The sequence below is a fragment of the Pan paniscus genome, chromosome 6, assembly GCF_029289425.2.
Source record: "Pan paniscus chromosome 6, NHGRI_mPanPan1-v2.0_pri, whole genome shotgun sequence".
Lineage (NCBI taxonomy): Eukaryota > Metazoa > Chordata > Mammalia > Primates > Hominidae > Pan > Pan paniscus.
This window is the reverse complement of record NC_073255.2, coordinates 89,468,605-89,492,802: the sequence shown is the minus strand read 5'-3', so window position 1 is coordinate 89,492,802 and position 24,198 is coordinate 89,468,605. Positions and strand designations below refer to the sequence as shown.

Below are 24,198 nucleotides of genomic sequence, written 5' to 3'. Positions count from 1 at the left end.
TACTAAAAAAATACAAAAATTAGGCGGGAGTGGTGGTGGGTGCCTGTAATCTCAGCTACTCGGGAGGCTGAGGCAGGAGAATCGCTTGAACCTGGGAGGCAGAGGTTGCAGTGAGCCGAGATGGAGCCACTGCACTGCAGCCTGGGTGACAAAAGCGAAACTCTGTCTCAAAATATTAGGAAAAAAAAAAAGAGAGAGCCTCTTTTCCATCTCCCCGCCACAGAGTTGTCTTCAGTAATTTCATTCCCTTTTTTCCTGAGGATTCACTGGGTTTCTGGGTCCCAAAGGGGAAGTTCTCTTCAAGGTACAGAAACCACGACTCCGCAGAGAACCGCAGAGACGGCAGCATGACCAGACCCCGGACAGGTGTGGAGAAGCTGCTGGGCTGAGACTTGGGCTGAACTTCCGCTGCAGGTCGACTTATTCCCATCAGCACCAAAGCTGCTGGAGGGGGTCATCCACTAGCAAATGAAGGAGGGGGGGTGCGGCTTGGAGGCTGTTTCAGAAGGCCCCACTGAGCCACGGACTCAAGGCCTGGCCACAGCCCTCCCAAGTGAGGCCCAGATCATATTTCACCACGCTCAGAAAACCTTGTCAGCTCATTTCAGTCCACAGTGACTTTGTTTTCTTTAGGATCTCTCTTGCACTGTCCAACTCAGAGAATTTCAAATCTGAATGGATTCCAATGACGGAGCTAAATCAGGCCTCACCTCAGTTTTTAAATTACAATCAATAGGGCTGGGTCCCAGCATCTGTGTCTTAATGTTCCTCCATGTGATCCTCATGCTGAAAGGCTGGTATTTGAAAATCCCTTTTTTTGGGGAGTGAAGGGTTTTTTTTAGAGAGAGGCCTCACTCTGATGCCCAGCCTGGAATGCAGTGGTGGATCACAGCTCACTGCAGCCTCGAACTCCTGGCCGCAAGAAATCCTCCCACCTTAGCCAACCAAAGTGTTGGGATTGCAGGAGTGACCGCTGTGTCCAGCCAGGAAAGCCCTTCTGTTTCACTTGAATGATATTTCTGCAGCATACCTACAGCCATTGTTGTATTAAACGGCATCATTGCAGGAAAAGAAAAGGTGAGAGGTGACTGTTTTGCTTTTTTCTGAACATATCAGACCAAACCTGGGCTGTCTGGCACTTTTTTTTTTTTTTGAGTCGGAGTCTCACTCTGTCGCCCAGGCTGGAGTGTAGTGTCGTGATCTCGGCTCACTGGAACCTCCACCTTCCCGGTTCAAGTGATTCTCCTGCCTCAGCCCCACAAGTAGCTGGGATTACAGAAGTGCACTCCCACGCCCAGCTCATTGTTTCTGTATTTTTACAGAAAAACAGACAGGTTTCACCATGTTGGCCAGGCTGATCTCAACCTCCTCACCTCTGGTTATCTGTCGGCATCGGCTTCCAAAAGTGCTGGGATTACAAGTGTGAGCCACCGCACCTGGTTTGCCCATTTTTTGACAATGTGTCAACATCATCTAAGATGGGCACTGCCTCAGTGTAGTGTGTCTAGACAAGGTGGCCGGAACAGAGAGGAATATGCATACCAGGCTTAAAGACGGGTTAAATCAGAGCTTTTCATTCCACAAAAGAGCAATTTTAATGAGGTCAGAACATGGATGTTCTAATATTTGAAAGCCTGTTAACTAGGAGAGAGAGAGAGTAAAGTGATTTGTTGTAGGAGGACACACCCAGCTCTGACGGTTTAAAGCATCATGAATGCAAATTTGAACTCCAGAAAAGCAGAGCTTCCTAACAATGGGACTTCCACAGCAATGGGATTTCCTCCCGCATTCAGTTTGTGCCTTTCCCATGAGCGAGAGACTCCTAGGAGAGCCGCAGCCCGTTAGGAAGCCATGTGGGAACTCATCCACAGGTTCTCTTTTTTTTTTTTTTTTTTTTTTTTGAGATGTAGTTTTGCTCTTGTTGCCCAGGCTGGAGTGCAATGGTGCGACCTTGGCTCACTGCAACCTCCGCCTCCCAAGTTTAAGCCATTCTGCTGCCCCCGCCTCCTGAGTGGCTGGGATTACAGGCACCCACCACCATGCCTGACTAATTTTTTGTATTTTTAGAAGAGATGGGGTTTCACCATGTTGGCCAGGCTGCTCTTAAACTCCTGACCTCAAGCGATCCACCTGCTATGGCCTCCCAAAGCGCTGGGATTACAGGTGTGAGCCACTGTGCCTGGCCGGAACCCACAGGTTCTTTGGATGGTCTCTGAATGTCATGAAACTCTTTTATATTTAATTAAAAGAATTTTTTTGACACAAGGTCTTGCTGTGTTGCCCAGGCTGGAGTGCGGTGTCACGATCACAGCTCACCGCAGCCCCTAACTCCTAGGCTCAAGCAATCCTCCTGCCACCTCAGTCTCTCAAGTTGTTGGAACACAGGTGCCAGCCACGACACCTGGCTAATTTTGTTTTGTTTTGTTTTGTTTTAGAGATGGGCTCTTGCTATGTTGCCTATACTGGTCTCGAACTGCTGGCCTCAGGCAGTCTTCCTCCCTTGGCCACCCAAAGAGATGGGATTACAAGCATGAGCCACTGTGCACAGCTGAGATTTTTCGACTTAGTCTTTTTGTACACCCAGTATCTTATAGAATATCCATAATATAGATTCATAAATAAACCATTTCCTTCAATGGTATAAATAAATAAACCACTGCCAAAAATGGTGGAATTTTCTGAGTTAAGAGCAATACATATGATACAAAACTTGATATATAGAGTTTCTTAGCCAAACTGGAGGGGCTGGTTTTAGGTGATCCGTGGACTCCCTGAAATTGGGGACACCATTGGAAATATGTGTGAACTCATGGGCAGTTTCCTATGATTTCCGGTCCTCAAAATATCTCTTGGACTCAAAGATGCCTTAGGGCAGAGGACACGTGTACCCCCAGTACAGAATCTCAGACAGTGAATGTCAGTAGACATTCGGCAGAAAAGCTCTGCCAAATTGAGTGCTCTGATGTGACTTTTTCATCAAGTCAATGTTCCTGGGATCTCTTGTACATGATAATCTCACTCTTGTAAGGTTTCATCGCTTCTGCTTACCCTACTTTTCTTTCCCATCCTGATCCCTCTCCCACCAGACCGGACTCTGAAACGGGCATGTACAGAGGAGAGGAGACCCCAATACGCTTCAAGCTTTGAGCGGAGAGGACACAGCCTCTGCTGGGACAGGGAACAGAGGGATGCGGAGACCCTGAAGATGCTTTTGGACAGTGGTCTGAGGTTGGGACAGTGGCAGGAGATACCATTCACCCAGGATCTCCAGGACAAGAGATCAGCCTGGCAGTTACATGTGTTTTTGTTCAAACTGGTTGCCAGGTTGGCATGAACGATGACATCAGAGATTCCGACCTTCCTGATTGGAGGGACCGGACTCTGTCGGCACCCGGCAGTTCAGTTGGACAACAGTAACTTCTCAGAGCTGTTCTCCACTCCTGACTTCTCCCAGCCTCGAGAATTGATAACACACTCTTCTGGATCCCAGCAGTGTCCAGAAGAAGACCAAGGACAGAACAGAGACTAGGTTCGGTGAGATGGGACAGATTTTGGGAAAGATCATGATGAGCCATCAACCGCAGCCCCAGGAAGAGCAGAGCCCCCAGCGGAGCACCTCAGGGTACCCCCTCCAGGAGGTGGTGGATGATGAAGTGTCGGGACCATCAGGTGAGGGGACTGGAGGAAGAAGAGGTGGCATACGATTGACTAAGACGAAGGAAGGGGGCCAGGCGTGGTGGCTCACCCCTGTAACCCCAACACTTTGGGAGGCTGAGGCGGGCAGATCACCTGAGGTCAGGAGTTCAAGACCAGCCTGGCCAACATGGTGAAACCCCATCTCTACTAAAAGTACAAAAATTAGCCAGGCGGTAGTGGTGTGTGCCTATAATCCCAGCTACTTGGGAGGCTGAGACAGGAGAATCACTTGAGCCTGGGAGGAAGAGGTTGCAGTGAGCCGAGATCGTGCTACTGCACTCCAGTCTGGGTGACAGAGTGAGATGCTGTCTCAAAAAAAAAAAAGAGGAAGAAAAAAAGAAGGGTCAGAGGTCAGGAAGGAGACCCTGGGGAGGGTGTGTGGGAAGAATGGAGAAATTCAGGCTGGGTGCAGTGGCTCACACTTGTAATCCCAGCACTTTGGGAAGCCAAGGCAGGCGGATCACTTGAGGCCAGGAGTTTGAGACCAGCCTGGCCAACATGGTGAAACCCTGTCTCTACTAAAAGTACAAAATTGAGCTGGGCATTATGGCAGGCACCTGTAATCCCAGCTACCTGAGAGGCTGAGGCAGGAGAATAACTGGAATCCGGGAGATGGATGTTGCAGTGAGCTGAGATTGCACCACTACACTCCAGCCTGGGTGACAAAGCAAGATTCTGTCTCGAAACAAAAAAAAAAAAAAAGAGGGACTCAGAGAGCCAGGGACCAGGGAAGGATATGAGGCAGTGTTCTGAGGACAGAGAGAGGGAAGAATGGGGAGGGGAAGGAGTGGCACATGGGGTTGAGCAGAGGAGAAAGTCAGAAAGGTGGCTTGGAGAAGCCAGCAGTCTGCGAGGCTGGGGAGGATGGAGAGTGGTTTGGGGTTTGGGGTCGGGGTCTAACGTGATCAGTTGCAGAAGCATTACACGGTGGCCTGGTTTCTTTACTCAGCCCCTGGGGTAGATCCCAGCCCCCCACGTAAGTCCCTTGGCTGGAAAAGGAAGAGGGAGTGTTTGGATGAATCTGACGATGAGCCAGAGCAGGAGCTCGCCCCTGAGCCTGAGGAGACCTGGGTGGCGGAGACGCTGTGTGGCCTCAAGATGAAGGCGAAGCGACGGCGAGTGTCGCTCGTGCTCCCTGAGTACTACGAGGCCTTCAACAGGCTGCTTGGTAGGAGGACACCCCAGAGAGCACCTCCAATCCTGTTCTTTCTAAAGAGGAAACTTCCAATAACCACACTTTTCCAATGGGAAAAATATGCCCCAGTGGGTGAGCTCTCCATGCGGGAGGACTCTGAAGTGATCACTCATGAGGGACACTTAGGAGACAACAGAGGATTAGGTAGACTTGATAAAGGTCGGTGCTTGGGATAAGAAAGCTTGGTTTTGGGCCAGGCGCTGTGGCTCCCGCCTGAGATCCCAGCACGTTGGGAGGCTGAGGCAAGAGGATTGCTTGAACTCAGGACTTTGAGGCTGCAGTGAGCTATGACTGCACCACTGCACTCCAGCCTGGGTGACAGAGCAAAAGTCTGCGTCAAAAGAAAAACCAAGGCTGGGCACAGTAGCTCATCCCTGTAGTTCCAGCTACTCGGGAGGCTGAGACAGGAGAATTGCTTAAACCCAGGAGGCAGAGGTTGCAGTGAGCCAAGATCAGGCCAATGCATTCCAGCCTGGCCCACAGAGCAAGACTCTGTCTCAAAATAAATTAATAAATAAATAAAAATAAAAATCAAATAAAGAAAAACAAAATCAAAAATCAAAAAAGTGGTTTCAGCTGTGCCCTCTGAAACTTAATGTTTCTTACCGACTTTTCTAAACCTAAGTGTTTCCATCCATAGTGAGGGATACCAAGGCCATGGTCACACCCTGATGTGTGACTGCCTCATGAGGAAATGATGGGAATTCCTTTATGACTCTGCAGTGGTCCCTCCGTGTCTGCTGGAGGGGGTCCTGGCTGATTCCCAGCTCTACATCCTGTAGATTCTCACACCCAGGGCCTCCTTCGGCCTCTTCTCAGGGGAGTCTCAGAGCAGGAGCCTCTCTCCCTTGCCCAGTGAAAGTCATTCTCCCCTCTCCCATCCACCTCACCCGCGGCCACAATCCTGAGACTTTCCCCCGGGAGGCACACTTCTCCTCACTGCCCTGCTGCTCCCACGGAAACCCTGTCCTGCTTCTCACGCTGATATCTGCTCTCTAATCACAGAGGATCCTGTCATTAAAAGATTCCTGGCCTGGGACAAAGATCTGAGGGTGTCGGACAAGGTAAGGTTGTTCTCTATGTAACTGTGTTCCTGTTCTAACGCACGGCCAGCGGGAGGGCGCAGCTTCCAAACCCACAGTTCTCCCTCCACCACCTCCCACCAGATGCTCCTACAGTTTGTTTTTGTTTTTGTTTTTGTTTTGTGAGACACAGTCTTGCTCTGTTGCCCAGGCTGGAGGGCAGTGTCTCGGTCTTGACTCACTGCAGCTGATGCCTCCTGGGTTCAAGCGATTCTCGTGCCTCAGCCTCCAAGCAGCTGGGATTACAAACGTGAACCACCACGCCTGGCTAATTTTTGTGTTTTTAGTAGAGACGGGGTTTTGCCCTGTTGGCCAGATTGGTGCCGAACACCTGACCTCAGGTGATCCACCCGCCTTGGCCTCCCAAAGTGCTGAGATTACAGACATCAGCACTGTGTCTGACCAGCTCCCATGGTCTTGAGTCTTGGCACCCACACATTTGTTTTTCTGAGACAGAGTCCAGCTCTGCTCCCCAGGATGGAGTACAGTGGCATGATCATAGCTCACTCTCACTCCTGGGCTCAAGCAATCCTCTTTCCTTAGACTCCTGAGGAGCTGGGACTAGGCACATGCCACCATGCTCGATGAATTTTTGAAATCTTCGTAGAAACAGGGTCTCGCTGTGTTGCCCAGGTTGTTCTCCAACTGTTGGGCTCATGTGATACTCCTGTCTCCACCTCTCAAAAAGTACTGGGATCACAGGCTTGAGCTGCCACTCCCGGCTATTCTTTGTCTTTTTATGATTTGTCAGCATCTCTCTCAGGACTCTGCTGGTCTCTTGCAGAGTGAATGAGTGGCCCCTGCCTCTCCTATGGGTCCTTTGGGATCTGAGCCCTGGGCCACAGTCTGGCTGCAGTCCTGAAGCTCCTGGGCCCTCTACTCTCAGCTCCTTGGGACAGTTCTCTGCCTGGCACACAAAAGACCCTCCTGACACCAGCCGACCTAGACACACCCCCTCCCAAGATCCCATCAGAGCCCACCATCCTGGGAGCATCACCGAAAACCCTTCCTCCGGCTTCTCGGATTTGCATCCGACCTTCGAATACCCCTCCACCCCGCAATTTCCACATGAGCACAGTCACCCCAATGCTGAGGTCCCTTCTCTGATGGGCAACCCCTCCCCAGACCCCCATTCCACTATCTCCACAATCTTCCTCTCCCAAGATGTGACCTCTCCCTCTCTGTGTTCCTTTCTCTCCATCAGTATCTCCTGGCTATGGTCATAGCGTATTTCAGCCGGGCCGGCCTCCCCTCCTGGCAATACCAACGCATTCATTTCTTCCTGGCTCTGTGAGTGGTTTGCTGCCTCCTATCCATCAATATCCAATGCCCTGGGACAGCGGGGGAAGTGGGATTGCAGCCTTTCATTTATTCTTTCACCTATTTGTCCTCTTTATTCTGTGTACAAAAAAGACAGGATTATAGTATCTTAGACTGTTGTCTCTAAAAAGAAACTCAGGCTGGGCGTGGTGGCTCAGGCCTGTAATCCCAGCACTTTGGGAGGCCGAGGCAAGCGGATCACCTGAGATCAGGAGTTTGAGACCAGCCTGGCCAACATGGCAAAACCCCGTCTCTACTAAAAATAGAAAAATCAGTCGGGCATGTTGGTGTGCACCTGTTATCCAAGCTACTTGGGAGGCTGAGGCAAGAGAACCCCTTGAACCCAGGAGGTGGAGGTTGCAGTAAGCTAAGGTTGAGCCACTGCACTCCAGCCTGGGCAACAGAGTGAGACTTTTTTTCAAAAAAAAAAAAAAAAAAAACAGGCAAACAAAACAAACTCCAATGCCAGTGTACAAATAAAAGAGTAAAACAGGCCAGGTGCGGTGGCTCACGCCTGTAATCTCAACAGTTTGGGAGGCCGAGGTGGGCGGATCACAAGGTCAGGAGAGCGAGACCATCCTGGCTAACATGGTGAAACCCTGTCTCCACTTAAAAAAAAAAAATACAAAAATTAGCCGGGTGTGGTGGCGGGCTCCCGTAGTCCCAGCTACTCGGGAGGCTGAGGGAGGAGAATGGCATGAACCTGGGAGGCGGAGCTTGCAGTGAGCCGAGATCGCACCACTGCACTCCAGCCTGGGCGACGGAATGAGACTCCGTCTCAAAAAAAAAAAAAAAACAACAAAAAAAAAACAAAAAAAGAACAAAAAACAAAAGGAACCATGAACCGCTCCTAAGGGGAGAAGAAAAGGAGCGGAGGAGCGGACATGACACTTCCCCCAGCAAGCAGACGTTTCCGGTTCTTCTCTCTCTCTCCTTCCCACATCAACCGCAAAAGCCATCAACCTCCTCTGGGTTCCCGTGACAGAGGTCACAGTCCAGGTCCCCCTTGCATCACTCGAATCCACTGTCAAATGCTCCCTGCTGGGGTTTCCTGGAGTCTCTCCCCAAGCCAAGGGGCTTCCTAGTGCAGCCTGAACATCTTTCCAAAGCACGACAACCTCACCGCCCACCTGAACAACTTCCTTAGCTGATGTCTTTCTCTATCGAGGCCAGGGTCCACAGTGCCAATTCCACCCTCTCTACAATCTCTACAACCACACTGGCTCGCCATCTTGGTGTTTCCTGGCTTGGCTTCACTGCTCCTTCCAAATGCCCTCCACTTGACTTTGCATTTGTGTTTTCTGTCTGGGTGTCCCACACACGTGGTTCTGAAGGGAAGCACCCATTCCTTGAAGTCGGTTCACCCTACAGCCTCTGTGATGCCTTCCCTCATCTTCCAACTTCTGCATGCCCGTAGCTCTCCAGTTACATCCTATTATAATGTGACATTGGGATTAGGACATCTCCTCTGATTACTCCCAGTGCCATTAGACTAGATGCCTGTAGAAGGCAGGGTCCTGGCAAAATATCAATGTATTCAATTGCTTTTTTTTTTTTTGAGACAGACTTGCCCTGTCCCCTAAGCTGGAGTGCAGTGGTGAGATCATAGCTCACCGCAGCCTCCATATCCTGGGCTCAAGCGATCCTCCCACCTCAGCCTCTTGATTAGCTCCGACTACAGGGCTGTGCCACCACACCTGGACAGTTTTTATTTATTTATTTATTTATTTATTTATTTATTTATTTATCAAGACAAGAGTGTTGCTGTGTGTCTCAGGCTGGAATGGAGGGGCCCAATCTTGGCTCACTGCAACCTCCGCCTCCTGGGTTCACACAATTCTTATGCTTCAGCCTCTTGAGTAGCTAGGACTAATGGGTGTGCCACCGCACCAGGCTGATTTTTGTATTTTTAGTATAGATGGGGTTTCTCTGTGTTGACCAGGCTGGTCTCAAACTCCTGGTCTCAAGCAATCCACCTGCTTCAGCCTTCCAAAGCGCTGGGATTACAGGCATGAGCCACCGCGTCTGGCGTATTTTTTATATTTTTAATAGAGACAAGGGTCTTGCTATGTTGCCCAGGCCTGTCTCAAACTCCTGGCCTCAAGTGATCCTCCTGCTTCGGCCTCCCAGTGTGCTGGGATTCCAGGCCTAAGCCACCACTCTTGGTCACCAGTTGGGTTTTTGTCTCCATCCTGAAGGAGTGGGAGACGCCCTTGATCAGGTCTCTGTCCAGCAGAGCCCTCCTGAGGAAGGCATGGCTCTCTGCAGGGTGGGTGCCAGTCCTGAGCTAGGGACGGTCCCTTTTCTTCCTCTCTGGGAAGCTGATCTCAGCCGGAGGTCTCTCCTGGTGGTGCCCCTGAGCAGCAACCTGATTTCTGTCCTCAGCTATCTGGCCAATGACATGGAGGAGGACGACGAGGCCCCCAAACAAAACATCATCTGCTTCCTGTACGAGGAGACCCGCTCTCATATATCCTTGCTCCATGAGCTTTGGTTCCAGTTATGCCGTTACATGAACCCGAGGGCCAGGAAGAACTGCTCTCAGATAGCCTTGTTCCGGAAGCATCGGTTCCACTTCTTCTGTTACATGCACTGCAGGGCTTGGGTTTCCCTGGAGGAGTTGGAAGAGGTGGGTGGGGCCTGGGGACGTGGAGGATGTGGGGAGGAATCGGGTGGGCTGGAGGCTGGACGAGGGGAGAGAGGGGTATCCTGGGGAGTCCCCGTCTTCTCAAAGCGCGTTTGTTTTTCCAGATCCAGGCTTATGACCCAGAGCACTGGGTGTGGGCGCGAGATCGCGCCCACCTTTCCTAGAGCTCCAGGGACCGTGGAGGCCTGAGGTCATCGGCCTGAGAGAAGGTACATCTGCATCCTCCGGGGTAAAGGCAGAATATTGGGGTCTATTTCGGAAATCCAAGGAACCCAATTGCTTGATCTGGCTTCAAGCCTGGGCAACGTGGCGAGATATCCCCTCTCCACAAAAATACAAAAATTAGCCAGGCGATGTGGGAGGCATCTCTACTCCCAACTACTCAGGAGGCTGAGGCAGGAGGATCGCTGGAGCCTGGGAGGTCGGGGCTGCAGGGAGCCCTGATCCTGCCACTGCACTCCAGCCCGGGTGACAGAGTGAGACCCTGCCTCAAAAATAATCATAAATACTGAGTTCGGGGAGGTTCATTATGATTGACGCACTTGAGTTACCGATTTGGGTCGAGGGTTCAGTGAAGCTTTGGTTTACATCTTGTGCAGCTAACCATGTTGAGCACAGAGCATGAGACTTCGTCATGAGGAGGGAGGATTATGGATTAGGCTTCTGGACTCGTGGTTCCTGATGTTGTCACATTAGAAACAGATCTAGCACGGTTACAAGTTTAGATCTGAAGTGACACAAAAGGCCCCAGCTGTGATGAAGTCCAAAGCCACATTCTCTGAGGGTGCCCTACTCCCTGGGAAGACCCACCCAAAGTCCTTGCTATGAAGCAGAGCACTGGGGCTGACCTTGGGTGTATTAAGTTTTGGAGTCAGGGTCACCAAAGTGTGAGTTTCACAGTTGAACACGATGGTTCACAAGCAGGGTATAGAATGAAAGGCAGGAGATAAAATTGCACTTCTCAATTGCTCTGAACTCTAGCTAGACTTGACATGGGACGTGAATAACCTTCCTGTCTAGAGAGCTGCCTCCTTGAGGTGTGACATTGTCTCTCTCACTTCCAGAACACCGGACCCAGGGGAGATGTGGATTTTCAGCAGGAACTTTATTCCAGTGCTAATGGCAGACATCAGGAAGGAGGAGAGGAACCATTTGTGCAGATCATCTAGAAGAACCTGGACCATCCTTGACAGAGCTGAATACAGTGATCACGTTGTCCTCCAAGGAGCAGGGGTGGGGTGGGGTACTTCTAGGAGTCCTTGGAGAAAAGTAAGAAACCAGGAGTGTTTCCAGTTCCACCCTTTCCTGCGGCACCACCTCCCTTTTTATATTGCTGAATGCCAACCTCCCTGGGACGGAACCTGGAGGTCCTGTTTCTTACGGACTTGCTTGCCACAGTCCAGGAGCATTTGAAGGCACAGTGCAGGGGCTCAGATTGGCACAGAATTCTTTCTGAAATATGAGTGCCACAGACTGTAACAGATAGCTTCATGCACACTATGCATTTTATTGGTTTGTTTGGAAAATGTTGGCCATTGAATTATTAATAGGTTTATTTCAAATAGTTTGGAAATTGTTGTACTTTTGAAAACATGCTGTTCCTGTAGAGTTTTTTGATGAGAGTTATAGTTGTTATATATACATAAAGATAATTTTCTTTTCATTTTTAAGTGAGAATTCTTTTTATCCTAAATCTTTTATTATCTTTAAATTTTTTTCTGTATTATTATATGTGCTCCTGAAGCGAGCACTCTTTTTATCTATGATACTTCCATAATAATCTCTTCTATTTATAGCTATTGGTAGTTCCCCACCAGAAAAAAACATAATTCTGGTGATAGAAATTTTTATTTGCTGTTTAGGTTTGTGACTGAATTGTGAGAATTCAGTTGTGATTTTTAACATGTCTCAGATATATATACTAACATGTCTAATATATACTATCTATTTTATTGGTTTATTTTGAAAAACATGGGTATAGAATTATTTAAACATTATTTTATTTATTGAAATATTTATTAAATATATTTATTTAAATATTATTATTACTTTCAATATTATTTTAAATATTTTGGAAATACTGGTATTTTTGAATAGATGCTGTTTCTATAAAGCTGTGTGATGGGTGTTATAACTGTTGTATACACATACATATAATTTTGTTTTCCTTTTTAAGAGAGGATTCTTTTCATCCTAAATCTTTTACCTTTCAATCTTGGTATCTATTATTACACGTGCTGCTGAAGGGAGCATGGTTTTTATCTATGATACTTAGTTAACATATATATTACATTAATAGCTATGTGGTAGTTCCCCTAAATTCTTGTAAAAATAAATTTTTATTTGATATTTAGTGTATGTTTGAAATGTGAGAATTCAGATGGAATTTTTTATCTTGTTTTGGCATGTTTGTATGTTACTTTAAAGAGGATGTGTGTTCTAAAGGAGGACACGAGCTGTGTGTTTTCAAGAGAACAGTGCAGTGCATCTCTTGGGGAAACATAATAAAGATGAACTTTTCTCACCTTCACAGTGAGTGTGATCATATTGTGGTCTGGATTGATTATTTGCTGTCAAGTGACATTTTTCCTTAATGGGGTTGTGGTTATTTGAACATATTTATTAGCTTTGGAAGATAATCCTGTGCTGTTTTTTATGTAGAAAAAAACATAAGGCTGGGTGCAGTGCTCACACCTACAATCCCAGCAGTTTTGGAGGTCATGGCGGGAGGATCACTTGAAGCCTATTTTTAATTTTTATTTTTTAAAGAAAAACAACAGAAGAGAAGGCTGATCCCAAGCTACAGGGTTTTTTTGCTTGTTTGTTTGTTTGTTTTGGAGACAGTCTCACTCTGTCTCCCAGGCTGGAGTGCAGTGGCACAACCTCGGCTCCCTGCAACTTTCACCTCCGCGTTCAAGCAAATTCTCCTGCCTCAGCCTCCCAAGTAGCTGGGACTACAGGCACCCGCCTGTACGTCTGACTAACTTTTGTAAAAATAGTAGAGACAAGGTTTCACCATGTTGGCCAGGCTGGTCTCAAACTCCTGACCTCAAGTGATCCACCCGCCTCAGTCTCCCAAACTGCTGGGATTATAGGCATGAGCTACTGTGCCCAGACCCCAAGCTAGAGTTTTAAAGCAGGAAATGGGAGAAAGATATTGAGAGAGGAAAACCAGGTGGTAAGAAAACTCTAAAGGTGGCTGGGCGTGGTGGCTCACGCCTGTGATCCCAGCAGGAGTTCGAGACCAGGCAGGAGAATCACTAGCAGAGAATATGTCTCCCCAACCCCTCTCAAAAAAAAAAAAAAAAAAAAAAAAGTCCAGGCGCGGTGGCTCAGGACTGTAATCCCAGCACTTTGGGAGGCTGAGGTGGGCGGATCATGAGGTCAGGAGATCAAGACCACCCTGGCTAATACGGTGAAACCCCATCTCTGCTAAAAATACAAAAAATTAGCTGGGCGCGGTGGCAGGCGCCTGTAGTCCCAGCTACTCCGGAGGCTGAGGCAGGAGAATGGTGTGAACCCAGGAGGCGGAGCCTGCAGTGAGCCGAGATCGTGCCACTGCACTCCAGCCTGGGTGAAAGGGCGAGACTCCATCACAAAAAAAAAAAAAAAGAAAGAAAGAAAGAAAAAAAGAAAGTTCCTGCAACAGTTCAAGCTGTGAAAGGCAGGCACTCTGCCATGCAATTCTTTGTGATTTTTCTTTTTTATTTTTGGAGTCGGGGTCTTGTGCTGTCACCCAGACTGGGGTACAGTGGTGCGGTCATAGCTCACTGCGGGCTCAGACTCAAGCTCAAGCGATCTTCTTATCTTGCCTTTCTAATTGCTGGGATTATAAGCATGAGCCACTGCACCTGGCCTGTGTGACGTAATTCTGATGTCAACTCCCTGATGTTACATCAAATGCCACAGGTTAAGGCCACCAGCCCCCGCTAGGCTGCCCTCGCTTCAGATGCAGCTGCAAGCTTGGGTATCCACAGACCGCATGTACTTCTCACCAACTGGCTGCAAATTTGGAGGTTCCCACCACGTCCTCAGGTTTGATAATTCACTATAACAACCCACAGAACTCTGAAAAGCATGATACTTTCTCTTTCTTTATTTGAGACAGAGTCTTGCTCTGTCACCCAGGCTGGAGTGCAGTGGCCACCATGCTTGGCTAATTTTAGTATTTGTATTAGAGACAGGGTTTCGCCATGTTGGCCAGGCTGGTCTTGAACTCCTGACCTCAGGTGATCCGCCCACCTTGGCCTCCCAAAGCGCTGGGATTACAGGCATAGCCACTGTGCCTGGCTGACTTCTAGAGTTTCAATAACAGAGATGTGGTTCAAGAAGAAAAGGGAGACATGTTTTGTAGACAGCAGGAGCTTCATGAAAAGAAGCCAATGAAGGGCAGGATGTGTAGCTGTCTACCTACAGGAAACCAGCCGGGAGCCTCCCCACAGGGACTTCAGCACAGACGGCTGGGAAAATCTGCATTAACCTGAGCTCTGGACCTAAGAGAGGACAAGGCCTTGACTGTTTCTACAGACTCACAAGACGCAATCTCTGCAGTCCATGCCCGTGGTGTGATCTGGGAAACAGGGGGCCTTCTAAATGCCAACAGCAAGGAAATCAAATGTGCAACAGACAGAAATACCGGCACTGACACGGGCCATGGAAAGGCCTAAACAGATGACTGCAGTCCACTGCCAAGGTCATCAAAGGGGTGACTCTGAAATAATACATTTCAGACGCCATGGCCCAAATAGCTGCACGAGGTGGGGAAGTCCTCCACGTGCCTCTGCTTCCTTCAGTACCTCTTCATGAAATAAGCTGAGGTACTTCCCTGGGGAATTTCCTTTCTCTTTCTTTCTTTTGAGACGGAGTCTTGCTCTGTCACCCAGGCTAGAGTGCAGTGGCGCGATCTCGGCTCACTGCAACCTCTCCCTCCCGGGTTTTGGCAATTCTTCTGTCTCAGACTTCTGAGTAGCTGAGATTACAGGTGTGTGCCACCATGCCCAGCTAATATTTGTATTTTTACTCGAGACAGGGTTTCACCATCTAGGCCAGGCTGGTCTTGAACTCCTGACCTCATGATCCACCCATCTTGGCCTCCCAAAGTCCTGGGATTACAGGCACGAGCCACCACACCCAGACTTCTTTTTTTATTTTTTGAGATGAAGTTTCGCTCTTGTTGCCCAGGCTGGAGTGCAATGGCGAGATCTCAGCTCACTGCCACCTCCTCCTCCCAGGTTCAAGTGATTATCCTGCCTCAGCCTCCCGAGTAGCTGGGATTACAGGCACCCAACACCAAACCCAGCTAACTTTTTGTATTTTCAGTAGAGATGGAATGTCACCATGTTGGCCAGGATGGTCTTGAACCCCTGACCTCTAATGATCTACCCGAATTGGTCTCCCAAAATGCTGGGATTACAGGCGTGAGCCACTGTGCCCAGCCCCTCCCATACCTCTTTTGGCCAAGGCAGTACAATTCAGAGAATCTTGCCAGGGAAGACTGGTAAATGGACATCAACATGATGCCTATGGCTCCTGGTGGATTTAGATACCTCCTGGTGCTTACTGATACCTTTACCAGTTACATGGGGGCTTTTCCATGCCAGACTGAAAATGCTGGAGATCACTGATCAACCTTCAACTATTTACTAGCAGAACACTGAGGGGACTCTGCAGTCACCAATATCTCCTATTGCACTTGGATAAACACCTCCCGGGAAATAGAGATGAACAGAAAGGAAATAGTTAAACAAGCAGAATGGCTACATTCCTTCAACCAGAAGGGTCCATTAGTCTGTTTTCACACTGCTCTAAAGAACTACTGGAAACTGGGGAATTTATGAAGAAAAGAGGTTTAATTGACTCACAGTTCTGCAGGCTGTACAGGAAGCATGGCTGGGGAGGCCTCAAGAAACTGACAATCACGGCAGAAGGCGAAGGGGAAGCAGGCACGTTTCTGGCCATGGTGGAGCAGGAGAGACAGAGAGAGTGAAGTGGGAGGGCTGCACGCTTCTAAACAACCAGATCCCATGAGCGCTCACTCACTATCACGAGAACAGCAAGGGGGACGTCAGCCGCCACGAGCCAATCACCTCCCACCAGGTCCCTCCCTCAACACTGGGAATTGCAATTTGACATGAGATTTGGTTGGGGATACAGAGCTGAACCATATCAAGGGTAGTTCAACCACTGAGATTGATTGATTGACTGAGATGGAGTCCCGCTCTGTTACCTAGGCTGGAGTGCAGTGGCACAATCTCGGCTCACTGCAACCTCCGCCTCCCAGGTTCAAGCAATTCTCCTGCCTCAGCCTCCCTAGTAGCTGGGACTACAGCACACGCCACCACACCTGGCTAATTTTTGTATTTTCAGTAGAGACGGGGTTTCACCATGTTTGCCCGGCTGGTCTTGAACTCCTGACCTCGTGATCACCCTGCCTCGGCTCTTCTTTTGCTGGAATTACAGGCGTGAGCCACCGCACCCGGACAACCACTGAGATTTAGAAGGCAGTCGAGTCCACTATACCACACCTCACCTGGTTTCTTCCTCTGTTGGGGCCCCTCGTGGCCACTGTTCTGTTACTTTTTGGTCCTATTTATTTAAATGGATGGTGAGCTGTTTGTCCTCCAGGATCCAACACTTCCACCTTCAGCTGGTATTACAACAATACCAGCCTTTCAAGCTACTCCGGGTGACCCCAGAACTCATCTGAACTCAGAAGCCCAAGAGTTTCATTCCTCTCACTTTAGGGGACTAAGTGCCCCTGGTCAGCATGAAGTCGATACAGAAGCATGACCTCCATCCCTAATCCCTCAAGAATGAGGAGTGGAAGGTGTTGGCAGGAGGGTGGGACGCGGTTTGTAAATCTGTAACTGCATCAGACCAAATCTAGTTCAACTTTTTTTTTTTTTTTGATGGAGTTTCACTCTTGTCACCCAGGCTGGAGTGCAATGGCACGATCTCAGCTCACTGCAACCTCCACGTCCTAGGTTCAAGCATTCTGCTGCCTCAGCCTCTGGGGTAGCTGGGATTACAAGGGTGCGCCACCACGCCTGGCTAATATTTATATTTTTAGTAGAGACGGGGTTTCACCATTTTGGCCAGGCTGGTCTTGAACTCCTCGACCTCAGGTGATCCACCTGCCTTGGCCTCCCAAAGTGCTGGGATTACAGGCGTGAGTCACCGCACCCGAATCAGTTCAACTTTTATGTAATGAAGTTGTCAGTTGTTTTTCAATTGCCATCGACCCGCAGGTTGAAGGTCATGTACCCTGTGCATGCCCAGGTTAACCAAGCGTGCCACCGTGGAGTGGAACCTAAGAGCTCAGCCTGAAGAGCTCGGACCGATTTAAGAACCAGACACCCCAAGGCAGGAGCCAGGATCCAATCACATTGAGTTTTGGTGTCACCCCATGGCAGGATCCAGTCAGATCACACCTCCCAGCATTACTTTATTGCAAGATCCAATCAAATCACACCTCATTACCCTACGCTTATAAAACCTGACATAGCCCCCAGCTGTGTAAGGGAGATTTGAGTACTTCCTCCTGTGTTCTTGCTGGCTGACTTACAAAAAAGCTTTAAAAAAAAAGCCGGGCGTGGTGGCTCACGCCTGAAATCCCAGCACTTTGGGAGGCTGAGGTGGGCAGATCACTTGAGATCAGGGGTGCAAGACCAGCCTGGCCAACATGGTGAAACCCCATCTCTACTAAAAATACAAAAATTAGCTGGGTGTGGTGACACACACCTATAATCCCAGCTACTTGGGAGGCTGAGGTAGGAGAATCACTTGAACCCAGGAGGCGGAGGTTGCAGTGAGCCAAGATCACACCACTGCACTCCAGCCTGGGCGACAGAGTGAGAAGACTCCGTCTAAACAAAAAAAGTTAAAATTAGCACCGAATGCTTTACAGGTAAAAAAAGTTTTTAGCTGCATATGTTTAAGTAACTTTTTAGATTATAAGAAATATGCATGCAAAATGGAAAGGCACAAAGAAGAGAGCAAAAAGTGCATGAGATCTCACATCCAAGGATAACCGCTGAGAACATGGAAGTGCTGACTCTTCCAGTCTTTATACTATACACATTTAGGCCTGTTGTTTTGTTTTCATAAAACTGTGATCATATAATACAGACAGTTTTATAATCTGCTTTTTAAACACAACAATTATATAACATTTAGCTGTTTCATTTGCATTCAAATTCATAAGGGTTCCAGTAACTCATTTATCAGAAAACCAAGAGAAATATTCTCATAAAAATATAAGTACATAAGGTCAGGCATGGGTGGCTCACGCCTGTAATCCCAGCACTTTGAGAGGCCGAGGTGGGCGGATCACCTGAGGGCAGGAATTCGAGACCAGCCTGGCCAGCCTGGACAACATGGTGGAACCCCGTCTCCACTGAAAATACAAAAATTAGCTGGGCGTGGTGGCGCGTGCCTGTAATGGTAGCTACTCAGAAGGCTGAAGCAGGAGAATCGCTTGAACTTGGCAGGTGGAGGTTGCAGTGAACTGAGATCGCGCCACTGCACTGCAACCAGGGCGCCAAAGTGAGACTCCATCTCAAAAAAAGATAAAAATAAAAAATAAAGAAAATGTATATCTATGTATATATATTTTTCCAGACAGGGTCTTACTCTGTCTCACAGTCTGAAGTGTAGTGACGCAATCATAGCTCACTGCAGTCTCAGGTTCCTGGGCTCAAGTGATCCTCCCACTTCAGCCTCCCAAGTAGCTGGAACTACAGGTGCATGCCACCATGCCCAGTCAATTTTTTTTTTAATTTTTCATAGAGACAGAGTCTCACTATGTTTCTCAGTCCTAATAAACACTATGTGATAAAAAGAAAAAAGTAAATCACCCTGAAGTTAAGTCTTTAATGAGAAATGCAAATAAAGCATTTCTCAATAAATTAGGGGAAGAGAATCAACTGAAGAATAAACATCTTTAGTAAAATCTTTTGCTCATGTGCATTAACCAATACTCTTGAAAACCGGGATTAATTTACTGTACCTTCTTAATATTCCTTTGAAATTCCTTATGGCGCACAGGTAGCGTAGAAAATAACTGCTTCACGCTGACTGTGGTCCCTCTGGGGTGGGGGTAGGGGGTTTTCTGGATGATTTTCCCATCGTGATCAAACACCAGTCGAGTCCCAACCTTCGCCGATACGTGGCAGGTAGAAATGGTGACATCGCTGTGAGAGAATACCAGGCATGGTGTGTTCAGTGAGAGATCCGTGATGTTGGGCACTGACTACTCTTTTCTTCACTTGATTTTCTCTCAAAACTTTCTTAAAAAGCTGATGATCCCTCTGAGATAACTGAGATCTAAACAGTTGAGGAGTCATCATAAAATCTAAGGTCTGGCATCTAAAAGACAGTGAGACAGAGAGCACTAAACATGCTTTGTTTTGATAAAAACTTTGACTTCGTTTTTCAGGTTGAATTGCAAAACCATAAATGATCTCAAGATTTATTGATTCTCAGAGATTTGTTTTGTTATTACTCTTCAAACAAAATTTTTTAAAAGAATTTTTTTAAAGAATTTTTTAAAATTTTAAAAAAATGTTTTAAAGAATCCAAAAGATATTATAATTAAAAGGTATATGTAGGGCAGGGTGCGGTGGCTCGTGCCTGTAATTCCAGCACTTTGGGAGGCCAAGGAGGGCAGATCACTTGAGGCCTGGAGTTCCAGACCAGCCTGGGCAACATGGCAAAACCCCACCTCTATTAAAAATACAAAAATTAGCCAAGGGTGGTGGTGCACGCTATAGCCCAAGCTCTTCAGGAGGCTGAGGCACAAGAATCACTTGAACCTGGGAGGCAGAGATTGCAGTGAGCTGAGACTGTGCCACTGCACTCCAGCCTGGGTGACAGTGTGTGACTCTAAAAAATATATATATATATATGTATGTATATATATGTGTGTGTGCGTGTGTGTGTGTGCATGTAGTTATTTATAAAAATTTAGTATCTGTGCTATAATTAAGTAGTGCTTTGGTGAAATGTTTCCCTAAAAATTGATAATGAAAACCAATGGTAACTATCATTTATTACCTATATGTTATGTTCAAATTGAGAAGTTACTGTTCTAATAAGGGTAACCAATTTTTTTAACAATACTATTTGCTTCATTTCATTCATTTATTGCTCACATTTCAGAAGTACTAGGACTTAGATTGGCAGTGAGACAAAACAGAATTCAGAAGCTAGAAGCTGAGATATTGAGACAGAAAATTGTAAATAATAATGATTCCAATTAATTTTCAGAGAGGTTTTTCTAAGGGGTCAAGTGAATGGATAAAAATATTTTATCACCTCAGTGCACAAAGTGAGCTCAGAGCTTCCCCCCGAAAGCCAAAAGTTTCAACCTGAGGTACGTCGGCAAACTCTTGAATCTTAGATGTGTGATGTTTCAGAGCTGAAAGAGAGTATAAAGTAAGGACTAAGATATTTCAAGTGCTATAACAATAAATATACATGATATCTAGTAACTGGCTTTAAAAAAACTGTTTTTGTGTTTCCCAAGACAGTGTTACTCAAAATTCTAAGACATGTGGCCCAATTATTTTATAATAGGATTAGAAAAAGTTAACTTACTTAAGCCTTCGAACTTTTCTTCTTCTACCCCACATCCATTGCCTGAAACTTCAATGAGATCCACTCCATAGTCCTTAAGCTTTAGATCTAGAAAGTTTAAAATATTTATATATTTATTAAAAATGGACCCATGCTATCAGTTTTTATATTGATATTATCTATAACATGTGCAAATTTAAGTGTCATAACTAGACCTTTAGTTAAACATACTAGTGTCATTTTGTATATTTCATTTTTATAAAGTTCTTTCTGGCTATTTACTAGCCCAGATTAAATAGTTTAGCATTTTCTTTCTTTCCTCTTTTTTTTTTTTCCCTTATGCTAGTCAAGTGAAGCAGTTGGAGTGGAGAAGGAACAAAAAAATCTGTAACTGGTTGTGATCAATTAGTTGTAAAGACCGTTGCACTTTGACCAGCCTTTTCCTTTGAAAGAAATAATTTTAACATACCCAGTAAGGAGAACGGGGGCCGGGCGCGGTGGTTCATGCCTGTAATCCCAGCACTTTGGAAGGCTGAGGCAGGCGGATCACGAGGTCAGGAGATTGAGACCATCCTGGCTAACACGGTGAAACCCTGTCTCTACTAAAAATACAAAAAATTAGCCGGACGTGGTGGCGGGCACCTGTAGTCCCAGCTACTCGGGAGGCTGAGGCAGGAGAATGGCGTGAACCCAGGAGACGGAGCTTGCAGTGAGCCGAGAACACACCACTGCACTCTGGCCTGGGCAACAGAGCAAGACTCCGTCTCAAAAAAAAAAAAAAAAAAAAAAAAAAAAAAAAAAAAAGACCAGGCAAAACAATAGTATTCAAGAATACATATTTAGGTGAGATAAATGATGAAATTATTTTATTTTATTATTTCTTTCTTGAAGACACCACTGCCACCCAGGCTGGAGTGCAGTGGTGTGATCATGGCTCACTGCGGCCTCCACCTTCCAGGTTCAAGTGCTCCCCTGCCTCAGCCTCCTGAGTAGCTGGGACTACGGGGCACAGACCACCACACCCAGCTAATCGTTTTTATTGTTTGTGGACATGGGGTCTTGCCACGTTGCCCAGGCTAATAGATAGTGAACTTATTTTAAAGGAGCAAGAAAAAAATGTCCATCCGCACATGAATGGATAAAGAAAATGTGATATATACATACAATGGAGTATTTAATTCAGCCTTAAAAATAAGGAGATCCTGTCACTTGTAACACTATGATTGAACTTGGGGATGTTATGCTAAGTGAAAGGTCAAGGTGGGCGGATTATATGAGGCCTGGATATATGGGATCTTGCTAGGCTGCCCAGGCTGGTCTTGAAGTCCTGGTCTCAAGCAATCCTCCCACCTTGGCCTCCCAAAGTTCTAGGATTACAGGCGTGAGCCACCATGCCTGGCTGACCCTCACCTATTTTTTTGTTGTTGTTTGAGACAGGGTCTATCTCCATCTCCTCGGCTGGAGAGCAGTGGCTTGATCATGGCTCACTCCAGCCTCAACCTCCTGGGCTCAAGCAATGCTACCACTTCAGCCTCCCGAGTGGCTGCGACTACAGGTGTGCACCACCACACCCTGCTAATTTGTGTATTTTTTGTAGAGATGAGGTCTTGCTATGTTGCCCAGGCTAGTTTCAAACTCCTGGCCTCAGTCAATCCTCCCACCTTGGCCTCCCAAAGTGCTGGGATTATACGTGTGAGCCACCACCTCTGGCCAGCTCCCACCTGTTGATCAAAGGAGCATCAAAGAATTTGCAGCCTCCAGAAGGAGGTCATTTCCTGCCTCTGAGTCTCAGTTTCCACATCTATGAAATAAAGTTAATGATCCTTCACTCCAGGGTTGTCGTGAAGGCTAAATTAAGTTGTATTTGGAAAAATATGTGGGGCACAGTAGGTGTGTTTCTCACACCCAGAGTCAGAGTGTTTAGCAGAGGGTTAGTAGTTGCCTCCAGGGCATGAAGGGCTCTTCCTGACCCTAAGTGTGAGGAACGCTTTGGGTTAAAAGATTGTACTTTTCTGCGTTCAGCTGAAAGGTGGAGGGCTCAGTGAGGTGGCTCACACCTGTAATTCCAATGCTTTGGGAGGCCGAGGTGGGAGGATCACTTGAGCCCAGGAGTTTCAGAGCAGCTTAAACAACACAGTAAGACCTTGTTTCTACACACACACACACACACACACACACACACACTAGCCAGGCGTGGTGGCATGTGCCTGTAATTCCAGCTACTTGGGAGGCTGAGGTGGGTGGATTGCTTGAGGCAAGGAGTTTGAGACAAGCCTGGTCAACATAGTGACACCCCATCATCCCCCAAAATCATTTTTCTTTGTTTTAAGGCAGAGCCTCACTCTATTGCCCAGGCTGGAGTGCAGTGGTGTGATCTCACCTCCTTGCAACCTCTGCCTCCCGGGTTCAAGCGATTCTTGTGTCTCAGGCTCCTGAGTAGCTAGGATTACAGGTGTGCACCACCATGCCTGGCTAATTTTTGTATTTTTAGCGGAGATGGGGTTTTGCCGTGTTGGTCAGGCTGGTCTTCAACTCCTGGCCTCAAGTGATCCGTCTGCCTTGGCCTCCCAAGTGCTGGGATTACAGGTGTGAGCCACTGTGCCCAGCCACAATAAATCATTTTTTAAAGGTTAAATTTAACCTCATTTAAGTAATACATATAAGTCTCATCGAATAATTGAAGCCAGTTTGTGAGGTAAAGTCTAATATTATGTGCATTTTAATTCTTAGCGTTTAATTAAAGCCTCATAAGTACAAATAAAAACAGGACTTGCTATAACAGGTTGCCACCTATTTTCTTTAAAGATGACGAGCAGCATCTTATTTGCGTTAACACAAGTCATCCACATAACAAATATAGATAAGAAAAGTGGCCAGGTGTGGTGGCTCATGCCTCTAATCCTAGTACTTTGGGAGGCCGAGGCAGACAGATCACTTGAGGTCAGGAGTTCGAGACCAGCCTGGGCACTATGGTGAAACCCCATCTCTATCAAAAATACAAAAATTAGCCCGGCATGGTGGTGGGCACCTGTAATCCCAGCTACTTGGGAGGCTGAGGCAGGAGAATTGCTTGAACCTGGAAGGCGAAGTTTGCAGTGAGCCAAGATCATGCCACTGCACTCCAGCCTGGGTGACAGAGCGAGACTCTATCTCGAAAAAAGAAAAAAGAAAAGAAAAGAAAAGAAAAGTAAGGCACTTAGAGGGTAAGTGGCTTCACTCGGTACTAAGTAGGGGAGTGTGCATTTGAGCCAAGCTGTGGGTTCAAACCACATCAACACCTGCTATGCCTGACTGCGTCTCCACGCTGCTGGGAAGGTTGACTGAATCTGCCACTACCTCCCTGGGGTGCATGTGCTTACCAAACCATTGCATTATGTAAAAGGTGGTGCTGTAGGTTTTTAGTTTTTTAATTTTTATTTTTTTGAGATAGAGTCTCACTCTGTCACCCAGGCTGGAGTGTAGTGGCATGATCTTGGCTGACTGCAATCTCTGCCTTCCGGGTTCAAGTGATTCTCTTGCCTCAGCCTCCTGAGTAGCTGGGACTACAGGCCCACACCACCACGCCTGGCTAATTTTTGTATTTTTAGTAGAGACAGGGTTTCACCATGTTGGACATCATGGTCTCGGTCTCTTGGGCTCATTATCTGCCTGCCTCGGCCTCCCAAAGTGCTGGGATTACAGGT

General features: G+C 47.2%; 2 protein-coding genes and 1 pseudogene across 3 annotated transcripts in view; all 3 read right to left on the bottom strand.

The window, feature by feature from the left end:
• Positions 1-17,823, bottom strand: part of LOC134730694 (putative postmeiotic segregation increased 2-like protein 1) — a 47,946-nt gene extending 30,123 nt beyond the window's left edge. For both annotated transcript variants that reach the window (XM_063605835.1, XM_063605836.1), the window contains exon 1: positions 15,802-17,823. In XM_063605835.1, coding sequence (XP_063461905.1) covers positions 15,802-15,898 — 97 coding nt within the window. In that variant the 5' untranslated portion in view covers positions 15,899-17,823. The remainder of the gene's footprint in view (positions 1-15,801) is intronic.
• LOC129398244 (uncharacterized) lies at positions 479-9,810 on the bottom strand (annotated as a pseudogene).
• Positions 17,824-18,961: 1,138 nt separating the features above from the next.
• Positions 18,962-24,198, bottom strand: part of LOC129398329 (putative postmeiotic segregation increased 2-like protein 1) — a 48,487-nt gene continuing 43,250 nt past the window's right edge. Inside the window, exons 6-8 of the mRNA XM_063605834.1 lie at positions 20,537-20,623; positions 20,255-20,357; positions 18,962-19,131 (exon numbers count right to left, since the gene is read on the bottom strand). Of these exons, the coding sequence (XP_063461904.1) occupies positions 20,611-20,623 (13 nt within the window). The 3' untranslated portion in view covers positions 18,962-19,131; positions 20,255-20,357; positions 20,537-20,610. The remainder of the gene's footprint in view (positions 19,132-20,254; positions 20,358-20,536; positions 20,624-24,198) is intronic.